Source organism: Mixophyes fleayi, chromosome 1, assembly GCF_038048845.1.
Source record: "Mixophyes fleayi isolate aMixFle1 chromosome 1, aMixFle1.hap1, whole genome shotgun sequence".
NCBI lineage: Eukaryota > Metazoa > Chordata > Amphibia > Anura > Limnodynastidae > Mixophyes > Mixophyes fleayi.
In genome coordinates, this window is record NC_134402.1 from 429,201,323 (window position 1) to 429,221,292 (window position 19,970).

Consider the following 19,970-nt stretch of genomic DNA (forward strand, 5'->3'; position numbering starts at 1 on the left):
CCCCCCCCCCCCCACCCACACACACACACTTTTTTCACTTTATATTTGTTTTATTATATTAAACTAGCCAATTATTGAATTAAAGTTTTTATCCAGAGTGACTCAATCAAATAGATTATGTGTCCTGTGTGTATAAAATCTGGAAATATTTTCTGTATTTACCATCACTCGCTAGTATTCAAGACTATTCTTGAAATTAATTTCTTTAGAAAAAATATCCAGCAACCCTTTGCCATCTCAGATCCCTTAAATCATCCTGGGTGGAGGTGATCCCCGGCTGGGGCCTGGACTAGAGGGGACTTATGATTATTTCTCTTCTCTCTTTTCTCCCAGTGATTATCCCTACTTTTACCCCATTTTATTTCTCCTTCTCCTCCTTTTCCTCATTTGTCTTCTCATTCTAACTCTCTCCTAATTATAATGCTTCACACAAATGATTCTCCACTGTGACCCCCTATAAATGTGTTTCATTCAGGGGACAGTTGGTTTCCTTCACATTTTGCAGACTAATGTTTTTAATTTTAGGTGTGTGTAGTGTTCTTTTTATATAATTATTTACTCTTATTCCAAAACTTTGTAAGTTTATGTACTGTTTGGTTGTTTCATATGTGATCCTTTTGTGTGAACACGTGTATCTTGTTAACAATATTGTGTTTAAAAAAAATTGTTCAGAACTTTATATTTTTTGGCGGACAAACTAGGAAGCTGGGAGACTGTGACTTTTGAGTAATTCCCCAGTGATCAGGGACATAACTTGTGTCCACTCATTAAATGACCACATTTTTACATAAAATTTCCTACGTTCTGAACCTGTGACTCATAAGCAGATAACACGTTTTTAAATGTTTAGATGGGGGCTCATCCAGACAAAGTCATTTCTGTTGAAGGATAAAGCATGGCCACAGCCCTAACCATACTCTCTCTGATTCTTTATGTTTTTTTTAGTCTCTTCTGTGTCTTCATGAAATCTTCCCAGCAGTACAAGCTGCTGAGACGGCAGTAAAGAGAAACCCGCACTTTGTTGAGGCCTGGCAGGCGCTGGGACGAGCGCAGCTGGGATTAGGGGAAATTGCAATGGTGAGTAGACTATTTTCTGTTTCTACTCTGAGAAAAGGTAACTCTCTATGACTGGAGAGCACATTGGAAAGACATTTATGTGGTGGACAGCTTAATCTGCAGATTATATGTTCTTCCATTACGCCCACTGCCCCACACTAACTTCCCAATATGAACCGGATGAGCAATACATCTGCTTCATATTTCATAATCACTGATAAATGTGGGGACATCGTGCTTGGACATTCCCTGGGGTCCCCCCAGGTTACACCTACAACAAACCACAGACCCAGTGTGGACACAAATGTGTTGTATCACTAAAAGTGTATATATATATATATATATTTTATAATTATTTATATTGAGTGATCAAAAGGAATTACAGATAACCTTCGTGGGCACTATTACTGACCATATTACATCTTCATGGGCACTATTACTGACCATATTACATCTTCATGGGCACTATTACTGACCATATTACATCTTCGTGGGCACTATTACTGACCATATTACATCTTTCTAGCTATTATTACTGACCATATTACATCTTGCTGGGTATTATTACTGACCGTATTACATCTTGCTGAGTATTATTACTGACCGTATTACACCTTGCTGGGTATTATTACTGCCCATATTACATCTTGCTGGGTATTAATACTGGCCATATTACATCTTGCTGGGTATTATTACTGACCATATTACATCTTGCTGGGTATTATTACTGACCATATTACATTATGCTGGGTATTATTACTGCCCATATGATATCTTTCTGGGTATTATTACTGCCCATATGATATCTTGCTGGGTATTATTACTGCCCATATGATATCTTGCTGGGTATTATTACTGGCCATATGATATCTTGCTGGGTATTATTACTGCCCATATGATATCTTGCTGGGTATTATTACTGGCCATATGATATCTTGCTGGGTATTATTACTGGCCATATAATATCTTGCTGGGTATTATTACTGGCCATATGATATCTTGCTGGGTATTATTACTGCCCATATGATCTCTTGCTGGGTATTATTACTGCCCATATGATATCTTGCTGGGTATTATTACTGCCCATTTGACATCCTGCTGGGTATTATTACTGCCCATATGATATCTTGCTGGGTATTATTACTGGCCATATAACATCTTGATGGGTATTATTACTGCCCATATGATATCTTGCTGGGTATTATTACTGCCCATATGATATCTTGCTGGGTATTATTACTGCCCATATGATATCTTGCTGGGTATTATTACTGCCCATATGATATCTTGCTGGGTATTATTACTGCCCATATGATATCTTGCTGGGTATAATTATTACACATTACATCTTGCTCGTAATATGGATAATCAATTCACACAAATGGAAGTGGAATTAAAGCTGGTTATAAAACAGTAGTAGGACGCATAAGAGTTAACAAAACTACAGCGCATATATTGACAAATTAAGTTGTTTTTCTGCTTCTTGGACAGTGTTTCTCAAGGTGTATGAGGAAACGTCTAAAATATTTTATATAGCGTAACTTGTCTAAAATTAAATATGCTCTCCATTGTTCATGATGGGAAACGGGGAAGTTGTGGTAACTATAAGTTTATACCACATAAGATGAGGCAAGGTCTGCTTGGATTTATGCCTATATCTGGGGGGATGAGGGGTGATATTGAGTGGTCCTGACAAATGGAGTGATATTATTGGTTGAAGTTTTATATGATGTTCTGTCTACGTATTATTTTGTGGTTTTAGGGCATAAAAAGCTTGCAAAGTTAATATTTAATCACATATATGCCAATTTGTTTTTTCTATACATTTTTTTGTTTTCCTTAGTTTCCTGGTATATATTTTGCGCTGGTTTTTTTTTTCTGCTTCTTATCATATTAGTGTGGGATTACCATCCCCACATCTAGCTGCAGTTATCCCAGGTCATTATATTTCAATATTATAGCACCTAAATATATCTTTTTGGTCTTATATGTAATATTAAAGTAATTCTATAATTTTCAAATAAGCATTGCATAAGCGATTGTATTGTGTTTCCAAAGCACAAAGTATTTTATTTTAGCAGATGTAAATTTTAGCAGTTCAATACTTAATTATAATACAGTACAGCCAATACCAAAAGATAAATACATACTGCTGCGCTTGCTTGCGCTAGCTGCGCTCCCACTGGTACCAGCACAAAGGATTTCACTCCAGAATACTGTGGTCAGATAAGACTGAGGCCAGTGCCAGTGAGAGCTGTTATTATATACACTCAGTGTAACAGTGAGAACAATGTAGATGGTGTGGCTTGCTTCTATTGGTCCAGGTATCAGGAAGGTCCAGAGTGCTGCAGGTCATAGGCTAGTTCATACCAAAATATCCAAAAGTGGGGGTCATCTCTCCAGGGGTTGTGCTCTGATTTTCCCGCCAAGAATCCAGTTACAACTAGTCTATTAGCATTTTATAGTCAGTATTACTTTAAATGTTTTATTCCCTAACATCACTAACTAGAGTATGCAATGTGCGATCTCTTTGGCGAAAGTACCGGACAACTGCTGATGAATAGGGGATTAAAATGATACCAGACATGGCACGTTTCCTGTAATCTAGACCTTAAATAAAACTAAAGTGTACATATAATCATAATATATAAACTAATAATAAACTAAATACTATCTGCTCATAGATCACTGTGGAATGGAATCAATATAAAAATGAAATATATAAATAACTAAATGTTGCAGTGCGAGTGTGTGCATGCATATTTTACCGTGTGATTGTGGCATGCCACGTGTAACGTGGCATACTGAGTGCAATCGCACGATAAAACAATATTAACAATATACTTTCGTTCATCCAATTATACGACTTCGACAGTAATCACCATTTTTCTGATTGAATTGAATGATCTGTATTGCACATACATGAATAAACGGAGCATATACTGAAGAGACTTCATCTTTGAATTATTCCTGAAAACTTCCATAACAGCTGGGTATTATTACTGACCATATTACATCTTGCTGGTATTAATACTGTCTATATGACTTCTTACTGGGTATTATTACTGACCATATTACATGTTGCTTTGTATTATTACAGACCATATTACATCTTACTGGGTATTATTACTGACCATATTCCATCTTGCTGGGTATTATTACTGACCATATTACATGTTGCTGGGTATTATTACTGACCATATTACATCTTGCTGGGTATTATTACTGCACATATGTTATCTTTCTGGGTATTATTACTTTTCATATTACATCTTTCTGGGTATCATTACTGACCATATTACACCTTGCTGGGTATTATTACTGCACATATGTTATCTTTCTGGGTATTATTACTTTTCATATTACATCTTTCTGGGTATTATTACTTTTCATATTACATTTTGCTGGGTATTATTACTGCCCATATTACATCTTGCTGGGTATTATTACTGCCCATATTACATATTTCTGGGTATTATTACTGGTCATATTACATCTTTCTGGGTATTATTACTGACCATATTACATCTTGCTCGGTATTATTACTGCACATATGTTATCTTTCTGGGTATTATTACTGGTCATATTACATCTTTCTGGGTATTATTACTGCCCATATTACATCTTGCTGGGTATTATTACTGTCCATATTACATCTTGCTGGGTATTATTACTGCCCATATTACATCTTTCTGGGTATTATTACTGACCATATTACATCTTGCTGGGTATTATTACTGCACATATGTTATCTTTCTGGGTATTATTACTGCCCATATGACATCTTGCTGGGTATTATTACTGACCATATTATATTATGCTGGGTATTATTACTGGCCATATTACATCTTTCTGGGTATTATTACTGCCCATATTACATCTTTCTGGGTATTATTACTGACCATATTACATCTTGCTGGGTATTATTACTGCACATATGTTATCTTTCTGGGTATTATTACTGCCCATATGACATCTTGCTGGGTATTATTACTGACCATATTATATTATGCTGGGTATTATTACTGACCATATTACATCTTGACCTAGTGTCCCACACACGCATTCAAAACCACAGTACTCTCTGGCTATAAATTGTAGTATCTCTCAGCAAGCACCCACCTGCTCCCCAGACTGTGATAGAGTGAATGAGCTGCTTCATAACCTGCGTAACAACCTGCCTGATATTTTGTAGGTCCCTGGTGTGTTGCCAGCTCTGTCCCATCTCAGGCATGGACCCTACAAGACCTCTGATGGTGTCCTGTGGTATCTGGCACTAAGACGTTAGCAGCAGATCCTTTAAGTCCTGTAAGTTGCAAGGTGGGGCCTCCATGGCTCTGACTTGTTTTTCCAGCACATCCCACAGATGCTTAATCGGATTGAGATCTGGGGAATTTTGATGCCAAATCAGCACCTTGGACTCTTTGTCATGTTCCTCAAACCATTCCTGAACAATTTTTGCAGTGTAGCAGAGTGCATTATCCTGCTGAAAAAGTCCATTGTCATTAGGGAATACCGCTGCCATGATGGGGTGTACTTGGTCTGCAACAATGTTTAAGTAGGTGGTACGAGTCAAAGTAACATCCACATGAATGCCAGGACCCAAGGTTTCCCTGCATTGCCCAGAGCATCACACTGCCTCCGCCTTCTTACCATAGTGCATCCTGATGCCATCTCTTCCCCAGGTAAACAATGCACATGCACCCATCCGTCCACATGATGTAAAAGACAATGTGATTCATCAGACCAGGCCACCTTCTCCAATTCATGGTCCAGTTCTGGCACTTACGTACCCATTTTAGGCACTTTCGGCTGTGGACAGGGGTCTGCATGGCAACTCTGACCAGTCTGCAACTACGTAGCCCCATACGCAGCAAGCTGCGATGCTCTCTGTGTTCTGACACCTTTCTGTCATAGCCAGCATACATTTTCTCAGCAATTTGTTCTACAGTAGCTTTTCTGTGGGATTGGACCAAACGGGCTATCTTTCACCCCCCACGCGCATCAGTGAGCCTTGAGTGCCCATGACCCTGACGCCAGTCCTTCCTTGGACCACTTTTGGTAGGTACTAACCACTGCATACTGGGAACAGCCTACAAGACCTGTCGTTTTGGAGATTCTCTGATCCAGTCATCTAGCTATCACAATTTGGCCCTTGTGAAAGTCACTCAGATCCTAACACTTGCCAATTTTCCCTGCTTCCAACTTCAAGAACTGACTGTTGTCTTGGTGCCTAATATATTCCACCCCTTGACAGGAGTCATTGTAATGAGATAACCAATGTTATTCACTTAAATTATCATTTTAATGTTGTGGCTGATTGGTATATATATATATAATGTATATGTGTGTAGGTAGATATATAAATAGATAGATGGATGTACGTACCGTGGTCTAAGTGATATGTTGGAAGTTGTGATATAAAAAACTTAAGTGTATGGAATTTGATAGTTTTAAATTGTTTTACAATACTGTCCACCGTATACCAGCCCACTTCCACCACTGTTTATGCATGTATGTATATGTATATATATATATATATATATATATATATATAGGTCCAATGGGGGTTTCACTCAAGGATTTACACATAAGTAAGGTGTCAAAAGTCCATTTTAAACCATAGAATCCAACGTTTTAGTTAATTAATAACCGTCATTAGCTGTACTGTCAACCCTTGTTGAGAGTACAGTTCATTCACCGCCTCCTACTTTCAGCTGCAAGTGTAATAATAAATAATTCCAGAGAAAAGATAAGGCAAATTCAGGTCATTTAAAAGCATATACAACACTTATGGAGTAAACACAAAAGAACTAGGGAAATAGTTTCCTTACATTGTGCAGTTCCTTTGTTTTATTAGATTCTATTTACTGGGTTCTGTATTACTGATAACTTTCCGTGCAAGTAAGATACTTTTTCTAAATATTCTCCTCTAATTCTGATAATGGTCCATTAAATGATGAAAAGCTGTAATGGCCTGTAATAAATCTTATGTAACATTTTTATTTTTCATGGGTGAGAGACAACTTTTTAACAAATGTATTAGAGGAGAATTTCAGCCAACTGGAAATCAATAAAATACGCTAAAGTTAGTTGGATAGCTTAATCCAGTAATGGGTATCATTGTTAAATTAAGGTGATATAATGTAGCACAACCGCAGTCTTCAGTAATCCAATAGGAATATCCTCATTTTTATACACTTATAAAACTTTTTAATTGCCATAAATAGAAAATTAATGTTGTTTTCAGTTAATGCAGCTGTTAAAAAATCCCATCATGATTGTATTGCAGTGTCTTTAATGGCACGTAGAACAGTTTGTTGGATCATCTCCATTTGTACAAGAACTTAATGTATAGTGTCAAGCGCATCTTCTGGCATGTCAATTATCTCACATTAACTTTCCCCAATGGGAGTAATTGCTTTCACGACCTTTGTATATGTAGCAGTTTATGAAGAGGTTTTAGAGAGGAACGCGACTCTCTGTTGCTTTTTCAGAGACAAAACCAAGTCTTTAACCACTCCATTGCCAGATGTTTTTTTTACACTTTTGTGACTGAATCAGGTATTGGCATGTTGTAACGTGTGTTGTGTTGGGAATAACTTTTTATAATATTGTTTACGTGAATATGCAAATTTTGTATATAGTCACATGAGTTCCCTTTATATCTCCACTATTGCCCATACTATGCTCTTCACCTCCCTGTTCTGGCTTTCAGTAGGGAAACTGTAACATTACATGATGGCATCCCAGAATCCCCCTCTCTAATGAGCGCATATGCATTAGCTCTATGTATTGTGCAGGTTGAGAGCTATTTTCAAGGCATTGGGGGGGCCAGGAATGAATGCTGACATCTGGTGGTCTGTGGATGGTAACAAGGGATTGGGTGGTCCCTAGCTTTTTTTTTTTAATAAAGACTTATTTTTTGGCACACAACAATATAAAATTACAGTAATTACAGTAGTATATATTAAACTCAAAGGAACAGAAGCAAAACAACAAATACCGTAACTTCAACCCTTTAGATCCCAGTAGCTATTTAGAGTAAATATTATATCATCATACAATACATTATTACATGGTTGGTGGAAGGAGTTATCCACATCCCCCCCATACTTTATATACCTTTTGTGGGTGCAAGGTACTCTATTAAAAATATTTTAGGTGTTTGTGGCAAAGGAGGGGAAAAATTGGAGTACTGTAAGATCCTGCTTGGGTTTGGATCCAGGACCTCCGTATGCCACTGCTTGCTCCATAGCCTTGAGATTATTGAAGCAGATGTTGTGTTAGATGTCTCCCTATGTTCCGTAGTGTTCTCAGCCCCAACAAGCCCAGCTGCGGTGAGATCTCAGCAGTCTCCAGTACTAAGGCCTACTGAATTATCGTGTGTCCTGCCTGGTAGCTGCATTTCTGCTGTATCCTGTTCTTTGTCCTGTCCCTGTTACTTTCTTTAGCCTTGTTCCCATGTCTGTCCTGACCTGTAGCTGCTGCTACAATCACTATTTCCCTGCCCTGATCCTGACACTTTATGTTCGCCCTGATGGAGTTCCAGTGACTTTAGTGCAATATGTCCTTACTGGACGTACTTCGGATACCCCGTAGTCCAGGGGGTATCCGAGCACCTGAGCGCAGGCCCAAGGGAAAATGAAGCTGCACAAATGACCAGGAACTTATTGATACAAGTGGGACACAGGTAAACGTGGTAGATGGAGGGAATAGAAATATGAGGGTCTCGGAAGGGGTAGTGTAGGCAGTTATGAAGAGGGGGACTTCGTGTACAGATAGGTCTAGTTTACTCTATCACAGTTATAGGTCTGAGGAATAAATCTACTCCTTTCAGGTTATTTATGTAGTAGTCGTGAGATACTACCTATTTCATGCACTTTTACATATGGGCATATGACCTGCACAGTCAGTAGTTCCTGATTTTAGGTAATGTATATTACCCCTGGTAAAGGCTCACACCTAGAGGAAAAACCCAATCCCCCCTCTGCTCCCGTTATTTAGGGTATCCTGAGGACAGCTCATTTGCTTAGACAGTGAGTTCCTGTACTGAGGAAATTTATGACTTTCTCATATCATTGGTTACATGTGTACAGACTGTACAGTACAGTGTATCCTGCTGCTGACAAATGTAAATTAAGTGACTGCAGGTAATTAATTATAGTTCCCTAGATTTTCCCCTCTGGCTTCCTCTTGTCCTACATTAACACCTGGGGGTAAATGTATCAATCTGCGGGTTCTTCAACACCCGCGTGGTTAGCCTCTTCCACGATTAAATTTCAAGCGGCGCTGCATTGTAAAGGGAAGTTAACCCTTTACAATGCAGCGCCGCTTGAAATTTAATCGCGGAAGAGGCTGAACACGCGGGTGTTGAAGAACCCGCAGATTGATACATTTACCCCCTGATGTCAGTAACACAAGGTAGAACACTGACGAGCTATCCAGCATGTTTCACCGGTAGCTCAATTCTAGGTATATGTTGGTATTGTTTGGTTTTCCCCTTATACAGTGTTAGACACTGTATGTAATGTAGGGCATGGTAATTAGTGAAATACCACCCTTGCCCCTTGTGCCAGCACTCCTGCTCCATTGCTCTCATCTCGGTTGTCCCATGACCAGAGTAAATCAGAAACACATGTAAAATTTACACAAGGGCACAATGTACTCACAAATATACAATATTTAGCCGTCCCTTAGTAAATGACTCCATTGTATTTTTGTTGCTATATAGTATAACTTTGACACCGTTCAGTAGTGTGTGCTGACCGTGGGCACCAGGACAATTCTCCGTTATTTCACTGGTTGATTTATAACATACCATGAGAAACCTTTATTAATGCACACAGCTGCAGTTCCAGACCTTTATTTAAATACAGGAGACAACTCAATTTTTTTTACCAATTTGTGAACAATAAAACTCCCAGTGCTCCATGGAATTGTGATTACATTTAGGCATTGCAAAATTAAAAAACTGAGAAATGGATCTACTTCATTGAATCCAAATTAATTTATGAGCAGTCCTGATGTGTACACAGTATGTGGTGTAATATGCAGTTACACAGCATCTGATCTGATTCTGTAATGCTGATGTCTATTATCCACCTTTAAAACTATATTTTCAGAATGTTTAATGGACCCTCTCAGCTTCAGCACTGCAAGTGGTCCATATCTACTTTACATGCAAGTCTTGGTGGACATGATTGGATCATCTTGTCATGTCCCGAGACATCGCTCTCTCTTTAGCCAGTTCCTCCATTCCTGACATATAAGTTGTGTGCACCTGTGATGTCATAGAACACACGGCATTTACTATTCCCAAACCCAGAAAATAAATGAATGAACATTAAAGAGCACCCCTCCCATTGTCCTTGGAAGGAAGGAGACTGTTCCCTCACTGGTGACTCATGCTGATGTCATCCTTCCACCCTTCATAGTTCTTCTTTGGTCGTGCCATGTACCTGCACTTCAGCTGAATCTCATACTTGGGAGCAGCAAGATGGCAGCATTTATGATAGAGCCTAAGTTTACAATGGCCAATGGGAAAAGTAAGGATGTTCCTTGCAAAGTACAAAGTAGATACATCGAAGAACCTTGTTTTCTGGGTCAGTGTAAAGGTAAGATTTCAATTTATGGAGCAGGGTTATTGAAATGAGAAAAATGGCTTTATAGGGCACATTTTTAGGGATGTTCCTTGTTTTTGGGAGGAAGGGGGGGGGGGCTGTACAGCCATTCCCACTCTGTAAAAGGACTTAATTTTGTACCAGCTTGCAGAGATCAGGGCTTGTCCTATACTTTTAGTGAGACACCAGATGAAGTTCTGTAGAGGAGCACAGTATAGGCGCAGTCCCTTGCCGATGTAAAACAAAGCTTCAAACGCACAAAAATGTGACGTATAATAAAGATAACCCCAATGTCCCCTCATACTGGCTCAACGAACTGGCATGTAAACATAATTAGCCATAAGCCATATTCACTCTCCATAAAACATGTGTTTTTTTTATTTCTTTGTTACTTTTTGATGATAATGTGAACAGTTTTGTTCAGAGAAGTTCTACCACACACATAAAGTTTCTCCTTTAAGTAATTATGTGTCTTTGCCTCACTCAGCACACTGCTGTTGCACATGAACTCATTTACCATGGGGTTATATTTGCTTTAGTCTTGCTAAACTTTAATAGACAGAGCTACACCTTGTATTTATAGATCAACAAGACTGTGCTAGAGATCTTTCTTTGTTCCTGACCAGCTTTCCCGCTATAGAATTTAGTTATCGATTAACTTAACACATGGTTCATGCCCTCTGAATATTAAGCGTGTTCTGAAGCTATTTATATTCTGTGTGCAAATATGTGCATGACATGTGCAGAGCAGGCCTGTGGGATTTTATTGTTATATTTGTTGACTGAGAGAGCGCCCTGGAGATCCCAGAGCAATTTGGAAATGCCCCACACTAGATAACACCATTCATCACTCTGTGTGCCAGTTCCGCAGGCTCTATTCTCCAGCTATTTTGTAAGACACTTAAAGTGCACCAGTAGTAATAGGATTAATGACAGATAACTTCTTTCGGTGTTTAGAGGCTTTGGGCCTATTTATCATCCTTATTAAAGCCTTAAATCCTGCGGAAACTGCACTTTTCACAGAATTAAGGCTATATTAAGTAACTGAGGAATCTATTATGCTTTTACGCCTGTAATATCATGAATATCTCCTGCGTTCACTTCACTAATGTTCAATACCGCCATTCCCATTGTTCTTTGTGGGGATGGTGAAATAGGGCAATTTAACAAACTCTGAAACGCTTAGCTTTTCACAGCTGGGGGGTAAATGTATCAAGCTGAGAGTTTTCCGGCGGGTTTTGAAAAGCGGAGATGTTGCCTATAGCAACCAATCAAATTGTAGCTATCATTTTGTAGAATGTACTAAATAAATGATAGCTAGAATCTTATTTGGTTTTTCAAACCCGCCGGAAAACTCTCAGCTTGATACATTTACCTCCTGGTCTTTGATTGCTAACACCACCTGAGGATAGCATTAGCAGCTCTTACCGATGTAAAAAGCCGCTGGGGCGTGTAGAGGTTTGTCTTCTGCACCCTCCCCTCCTTCTTCACCAGTGTAATACGTTATGGGCACAGGTGCTAGATTATGGTTGTATATGTGCAACGAACACAGCCAGGACTGAACCAGGAAGTTTAGTCTTTAGTTTAGTCTTTCCACCACTTCGGTGAAAGTTGTCTCCTTGCTTACCAGTCTTCGCCAGGAAGCCATTTATCGGTGTCACAGCGTGGTAGAGAACTTTACATTTAGTTCATCTTGCTATTTTGAAGTGTAGTTGGTATCTGGTTGTGTATTTTGTGCACGTCAAGCTACAGCTGTAAAGTCCACAATGCACATTATTCCAGTTAACGTCTGATAGCACATGATATGGCTCTTAGCCAGCCCGTAAGGATGTCATCTGCTACCACAGGAGTGTGTATATTGTAGTGTAACATCAGCAGAAGTAGGTTTTAGAATTATGTGAATGTGTCTCGTCTAAAATTAAATATTTGGAACATTTCCTGATGTTTCACAATGAAACTAGTGTCGGCGTGGAGATCTCTTTTTGTATCTACTGTAATTTTAAAAGGGAAGCAGTAATCTTTCAATATAGAAAGCTTTAAAAGTGTTCTGATTATCATCATTACCATGTCAGGGGAGATGCTCTGTGCTATTAGCTGGTGTTGTAAGTGCTAATTAATGTGAGATAAGTAGTTGCACGTTTCTCTGTATAATACCCATCTGTGTAATGTTTAGTTGGAAACTAATGTTAAATAATTATAATTGTTTTGTAATATGTATGTGAATAGCATTGTACAGCATAGTCTTACATTATCTTTGTAATGTATATAAATTAATATATAAAATCATGAGTACTTATTTGTAATGACCAAGACTGAATACCAAAAGATGAGTACCAGGGACCCAGCCAAGGAGTGCACCATGACCTGTAAGAGACACCTTTTCTGTTGGGAGGAGCCCATCTTACTTACGTGTTACCAGATCCTAAACACAAAGTCCTTGTGACTCATAGTGACAGCCAGGCAAGAGAGACTACAAGAAGTATAGGAGACTGGAAAACTAGGGTTGAGGAAAAACATGGTATAAACTCAAGATCAAAGTATTGTAGCCAGGTAAATGACCATAGGTGACATTAGACTCTAGTGCAGAGACTGTTGTAAAAGCTGTAAAGCGGTGTGTACTATGTTAGTGCTATATAAATTAGAGATGCTCACTGACCCCCGTGTTTTGGTTTTGGTTTTGGATCTAGATTATTGTCGTGTTTTGGTTTTGCCAAACCGCCAGTGCGTGTTTTGGTTTTGGTTTCGTTTGGTTTTGGTTTGCTATTTTGTTCAAAAATCAATGTTTTTGGTCATAAAAGAACCAAATGTAGTGCTCCACCTGTTTCTTGGATAAGTAATGTAGTTGTAAAGCTAATAAATAATCAAAAAAACAGTTTAATTCCTGGTAGGCCTTCATTAATTCTACACACAAACCAGATTGTCTTCCTCTCCATCTACGCATATTGGAATGCAGCCATCGTCTTTGGGTGTATATTAAACCCTACACTTATAGTTAAATATGTAAAGAAATGGACAAAGGCAGTTTGGTTTCTGTCTCTCTAGCCCCTCTCCACTTGTCGAAAATACCAAAAAATTCAGGCGTTATAGACTGTACAATATTAATGGAAATGGAGAAAGACAGTTTGGGGTCAGTCTGTGTATGACACCCTACCCTTAAGGAGAAATTGCCCAAACAGCAGCCTTTCAAGACTGTACGTGATATGAAAATGCCCCAAGTCCCTTTCCTCTTTGGGGGTAGATTGCACCCAACACTTAAATAGAAAGTTTTAAAAATATGTTATCATCATCATCTTCAGCTTCATCCTCACCCTCATCAGTGTGTACGTCATCATCACAGACTATCAATTCATCGCCGCTTGAATCCGCCATTAGAGAACAGTCAGTGCTTGGATGTCTTGGATGGTGAAGGCCTTCCTCATGGAAGATGTAGTTAATTTTTATAAACATCATTTTCTCAACATTTTTGGGAAGTAACCTTCTACGGCGATCACTGACTAAGTTACCTGCTGTGCTGAACACTTGTTCAGAGTACACACTAGAGAGTGGGCAGCTTAAGTATTGCAAAGCAAGTTTGTACATGGGTTTCCAAATAGCCTGCTTTTCTTCCCAGTAAGGAAAAGGACTGTCTGACATTTCCATATCAATTACCTCTTGAAAATAATCCTCCACCATCCTTTGCATGGTAATACTCATATTGGATGGAGTTATGGGCAAGGTCACACATTTTTTTGAAAAATCCTTTAAACCAGCCCAGATGTTAAACTGTTCTGGTCTGCCCTCTGCGTCTTCCCTGCTTCTTTTTTGAAAATTCAATTTTTTACGAGCAACAGCTGCTTGAGAAACTGAAGGTAGACACGTAGTCAAGCCGAGGCCCAGTTCAGCAGACAACTTGCTGAACAATAGCTCCTTGCAAAAGTTCACATCTCGTTCATGTTGAAGCAAAGACTCAATGTAGGTCTTAAACCTTGGATCAAGCACAGTGGCCAAAACATACTGATCCGAATTCAAGATCTTAATAACTCGAGGATCATTGTGAAGCGAATTAAGTACTCGATCGACAAGGCCAACATACTTTGCGGAATTGCTTGTTTTCATCTCCTCCTTCAGTTTATCAAGCTGCTTTTCCAATAGTCTAATTAAAGGAATGACTTGGCTCAAACTAGCAGAATCTGCACTCACTTCACACGTCACAACTTCAAATGGTTTCAGCAACTTGCACAGCACTGAAAGGATTCCCCACTGTGCAAGAGTGAAATACATCCCCCCTCCTTTCCCAATGTCATGGCTTGTGCAATAGGCTTGGATGGCTTTGCGCTGTTCCTCCATCCTCTGCAGCATGTACAGGGTGGAATTCCACCGAGTTACCACCTCTTGCTTAAGTTGGTGGCAGGGCAAGTTAAACTGCTCTTGGAGCTGCTGTAATCTCCTACATGCTGTGGCTGAATGCCTGAAATGGCCTGAAATTTTACAGGCCACTAAAAGCATCTCCTGCACCTCACGGTTATTTCGTAGGAAGCTCTGCACCACCAAGTTGATGGTGTGAGCAAAACAGGGAATGTGCTGGAAATCACCCAGCTGTAATGCTCGCACTATATTGTTGGCGTTATCAGAAATGACATATCCTGGGGAGAGTCCAAGTGGTATAAGCCATGTATCAATCACATCTCTCAGTTTGCGTAACAAATTGTCAGCTGTATGCCTGTTAGTGAAGCCGGTGATACAAAGAGTGGCCTGCCTGTGACAAATGTTACGTAGTGGTGTACATGCTGCTGTTCCTGCTGGTGAAGGTGAATGACCAACCCAGTGGACTGTCACAGTCATATAGTCTTTGGTTTGACCACTTCCACTTGTTTACATATCTGTGGTTAAGTGGACAGTGGGCAGAATGACATTTTTCAGCGCAATCTCGACATTTGTACACAATTTTTGGTATAGTTGTGGAATAGCTTTACGGGAAAAATGGTGTCGCGATGGAATTCTGTAACACGGACACAAACCCTCAATTAACTGTGAAAAACCAGCTGCGTTTATTGTGGATATTGGACGCAGATCTAACACTAACATGGCAGCCATGGCGTCTGTGATTCACTTGGCGACTGGGTGACTGCTGTCATATTTGCTTTCCCTAGCAAATGATTGTTTCACAGTTAATTGTTGAAATGTAGGACTGGTTTTTTTCTTGGCCTTCCTCTGGGCTGACGATTCACCCCCAACAGAAGCAGCAACAGCAGCAGTGGGACTAACGCTTTCTTCAGAGGAATCAATAATAGTGCAGGAGTCATCCAGCCTTAATAAGTGGGATGCAGGGCTATCTCCAAGCGCTACTGAGGATATTGATGAGGATGGTGTGGTGGGTGTATTTTGTAGCCGTCGGTGAGCAGAGGGTCCTAGCTGATGATGGAGTGCTTGTAATTTTTTTGGAAGAACTTTCAGATTTTCCCAACACTTTGCCATGAACTCTCGTCAAATGGCATAACATAGACAAGGTTCCAAGATGGTTAAGGTCCCTCCATCGACTGACTGTGGCTTGACATACACTGCAAATGGCTATACAATTGTTGTCTGGATTTGGGTAGAAATAATTCCACACATAAGAAGTGGATTTTTTTGTTTTATGCCCAGGCATGACAATGGCCTTTTTCTTGTCACGTGCCAGAACTGCTGCCACTGGTGCAGGACTTACACAAACAACCTCATCCTCATCAACATCCTCATTAGCGCCCTCGTCGCCTACACAAATCTCCCCCTCATCCTCTTCTAATTCCAAAGTGGCATCCTCAATTTGTGTATCACTGGCTACACTCGGGCTGTTCAGGCTCACATCAGCAGAACTGCTGAAAGGGTCCTTCTTTATGGGTACACTAACAGAATGCTCACGATTAGACATACCACTGGTGGATGGACTCTCCACAGGGATTGTTGTCATTTCTGATTCAGAGCTAACATTATCCTCTAATGCCTTACTGTTTTCTTGCAGCTCGGCTTTGACGCGTAACAGTAGTTGTGCACCACTTTTAGACTCCAAATTACTTGGTCTTGCTTGGTCACGAGTGACTGTACAAGAAGAAGGCTCGGTAACATTTTTGGATTTGCCACTAATAGAGTAATAGAGGAAGGCGAAGGCCTCATTCTTTCTTTGCCACTGCATGTGTAGGATGGCATGTTGGCAATTTTTTTTTTATCGGGACTTAACTTTTCCTCCGTTACACTTCTTTTTCACTTCAACACGGTAAATTTTTTGGGGGTGTGTGTTTTTTTCCCTGATTTAAAAAGACTATGTACTTTGACATCGCCTTTCCCAGATGACGTACTGGGAACACTACCATCAGGACTGGTGACAGAACCGGGTTGCTGATTCTGCTCATATGTGGACTGCTTTGAATCCATTTTAATGAGGCCAAAGCACTTGTAGTGCTAAATATTGTTTTAGATACTGCTGACAAATATGACTTTTGACAGCCAGAAAAATTACAGTAAAACCCTGGGGAATATGGGACATCCCAAAAGCACTTGTAGTGCTAAATATTGTTTTAGATACTGCTGCCAAATGTGACTTTTGACAGCCAGAAAAATTACTGCAAAAGAATGGGGAATAAGGGACACCCCAAAAGCACTTGGAGTGCCAGAAATTGAAAGAAAAAAAAACCCTCCTCTATCCTCCTCTTACTGCTGTAACAATTGGTATTAAGATTAGAATTGTGTAGAATAGAAACAATAATGTGTCCAATTATTGCTCTGTCCCTGCGCTGATATAGCCAGTGTGACCTAACCCTGCTCTCTCCCGCTGTCAAATGGCGATGGATTGCTGTGGAGACTGGTATTTATGCTTTTCAAATCACGAGAGAACCGAGCTCAGAAATACAAATACGTCACAATGACGTTTTGCCTCGATTCCGATTCCGAATGGGTGGGAGAGTACCGAGCCTGGTACTCGGATAGGCAAAATTCGAATGGATTCGGATCTCGGGGAACCGAGCTCGTCCATCTCTAATATAAATAATGATTAATGATAATAAGAAAAACAAGGCAGAAATCCACCCATAAGGAACCTCTACTTTAGTACAGGGAGCACAGTGATGAAGGCTGTCTTCTGGTTGGCCATAGTAGTAATTATAATCTGTGCAAGAATTGTCTTTATTATATTTGTGAACAGTCGCAGGTCTTTGTATGTACAGATGTAGCCACAGTTATTTTACATCTACAGTGACGTTCAGGATAATTATCTCTGAGGCTGTGATCACTATAGATACTATTGTGACAAGTGTTTAAAATACATTCACACGTGATTTAAAAAGAAAAAAAAAATTCTTTATTGAATTGTACCCAAATACAACATTTTACATGACAAGAACTGACATTGCAGTATTCAGCTTGCCAACAACAAAAGAGAACTGGGAACAGGCTGTACGAAGGGTCATACAAGGTGCTCTTCCATAAGACATAAACAATGTTCACACGTCAGAACGTCTGTTTCCGTAATACAAGAAGTTTAACATGTGTAACTGAAGGCAACGGGATGAAAGTGATGTGATCTGGTGAAGTAGGTGAGGTGAGGGGACCATGAATTGTAGATGCGGGGCACACATGTTTTTAAATGCATTTTAAATGTCTTTTTATGTATTTATCCAATTCAGGTTACTTAAGGAAGCTTGCAGAGATAAAAATATATAGCAATAAAAATCAGCATGTTTCATTCCAGAAGCCTAATAATGGAAATGATCACATAGGAGCAAATGTGTTTCATTTTGCATGTGGTGTTCATCCAAAACAGGAATATGGCATAAAAACTTATTTTGTGAAAATACCTAAAAATACCTAAAATTGTGAAATCTCACTTTACAGCATTCCCCGATCAGGGACAGGTTGTACAGCGCTAGGCAGTTCTTTGAGGACTTGGCCACACCCCATCGTGACATGGTCATGCCTCCAATCCTGCTATCAGGAACTTGCAATTTGGGAGGTATGCTTTAGCTGTAGAAGACAAAACCTGTTTATTATTTATTATAAATGCTTCCTTTAAAAAGCCGCAGAACACTTCTGGGGCAGGCTGCTCCCCTTTTCAGGGAAGTATTTTAATGAATGAAAAAGGGGCATGTATGTAGTGAAAGCTTTTATTATCTATGAAATAAATATATTGTTGTTTAAATGTATAATTTTGAGTCAATTGAAAATATGTTGTTTTCTATAGCTAAATGTTTCCAATAATTGTCTGTTGGCCTACATGATGCCTTGCTCTAAGACTAGTAGCACACTGGCACTTTCTACACTCTGGTATAAGCCATAGGACCTTGAATCTTATCAGCATCTTTGGAGCGGTTTAATCTCTAGACTGCTGTAAAACTAGCCCTGATAAGGTCTATGAAGGCTGAGGGCAGGAATCCAGCATTTACACTGTCTGTAGAGCCAATAGTAGCTGACAAGTGCCAAGTTCCTGTAGTTAATAGACCCAGGTGCAGTAAGTGCCAATGGGCCACTGCCCTTAGGCTGGTGCCAAGAGACTTTCTACTGTGTTTTTTCCTTTAGGTAAAAACAAACATTCTTTTGTTGAAGTGAATAGGTTTTAGTTGGAGTTAGACGGTGTCACATAAGCATATTTCAGTCTTATGCATTTTTCAGGCTGTTTTCACATTATTATCCATACTTTCCGATCTCCACGAGGGGGGGAAGGTCAAGTGGCATGTGCAGGGGGAATGTACCGCCACAAACCATGGAGATTGCATCATTGCGATGTGGGGAGGGGTGGTTGGGCCAAAATGGTACAATTTATGGCGAATCGTGTTATTACGGCTCCGTCAAGCTCACATCACAATGTTGTAAGACCCTTTATTTAGGTATAATAATTTTGTACCTCGATCAAAGGTCTTATACAGCCCCTATGGATTAAATAAATACTTCATTATCTGGTTTGCAGCGCTCCGGATATTTGGATTTTGGGTCTGCATCTGTATCTCACCATGCACCTGGTTATTTGATATTTAAGGATGTTGCCTGTTTCACATAAACTGGTTGTAGCCATGTATGACATCAGCCCCATAATAGCTGCATGCAGCATTAAGGGCCAGCAGGGAAACAGCAGAAGCAAAGAAGTGCGTGTTAGAAGTATCATCATCATTACCATTTATTTATATAGCGCCACTAATTCCGCAGCGCTGTACAGAGAACTCACTCAAATCAGTCCCTGCCCCATTGGGGCTTACAGTCTAAATTCCCTAACATACACACACAGACTAGGGTCAATATGTTAGCAGCCAATTAACCTACCAGTATGTTTTTTGGAGTGTGGGAGGAAAC

The 19,970-nt window shown here is 39.7% G+C and overlaps 1 protein-coding gene across 3 annotated transcripts in view; it reads left to right on the forward strand.

Moving 5' to 3' along the window:
• Nucleotides 1-19,970, forward strand: part of TTC33 (tetratricopeptide repeat domain 33) — a 272,691-nt gene that overhangs the window by 204,644 nt on the left and 48,077 nt on the right. For all 3 annotated transcript variants that reach the window (XR_012678783.1, XM_075184155.1, XM_075184147.1), the window contains exon 4: nt 946-1,077. Coding sequence is in view for 2 of the 3 variants with exons in the window: in XM_075184155.1 (XP_075040256.1) it covers nt 946-1,077 (132 nt within the window). In the remaining variant the exon portion in view is untranslated. The remainder of the gene's footprint in view (nt 1-945; nt 1,078-19,970) is intronic.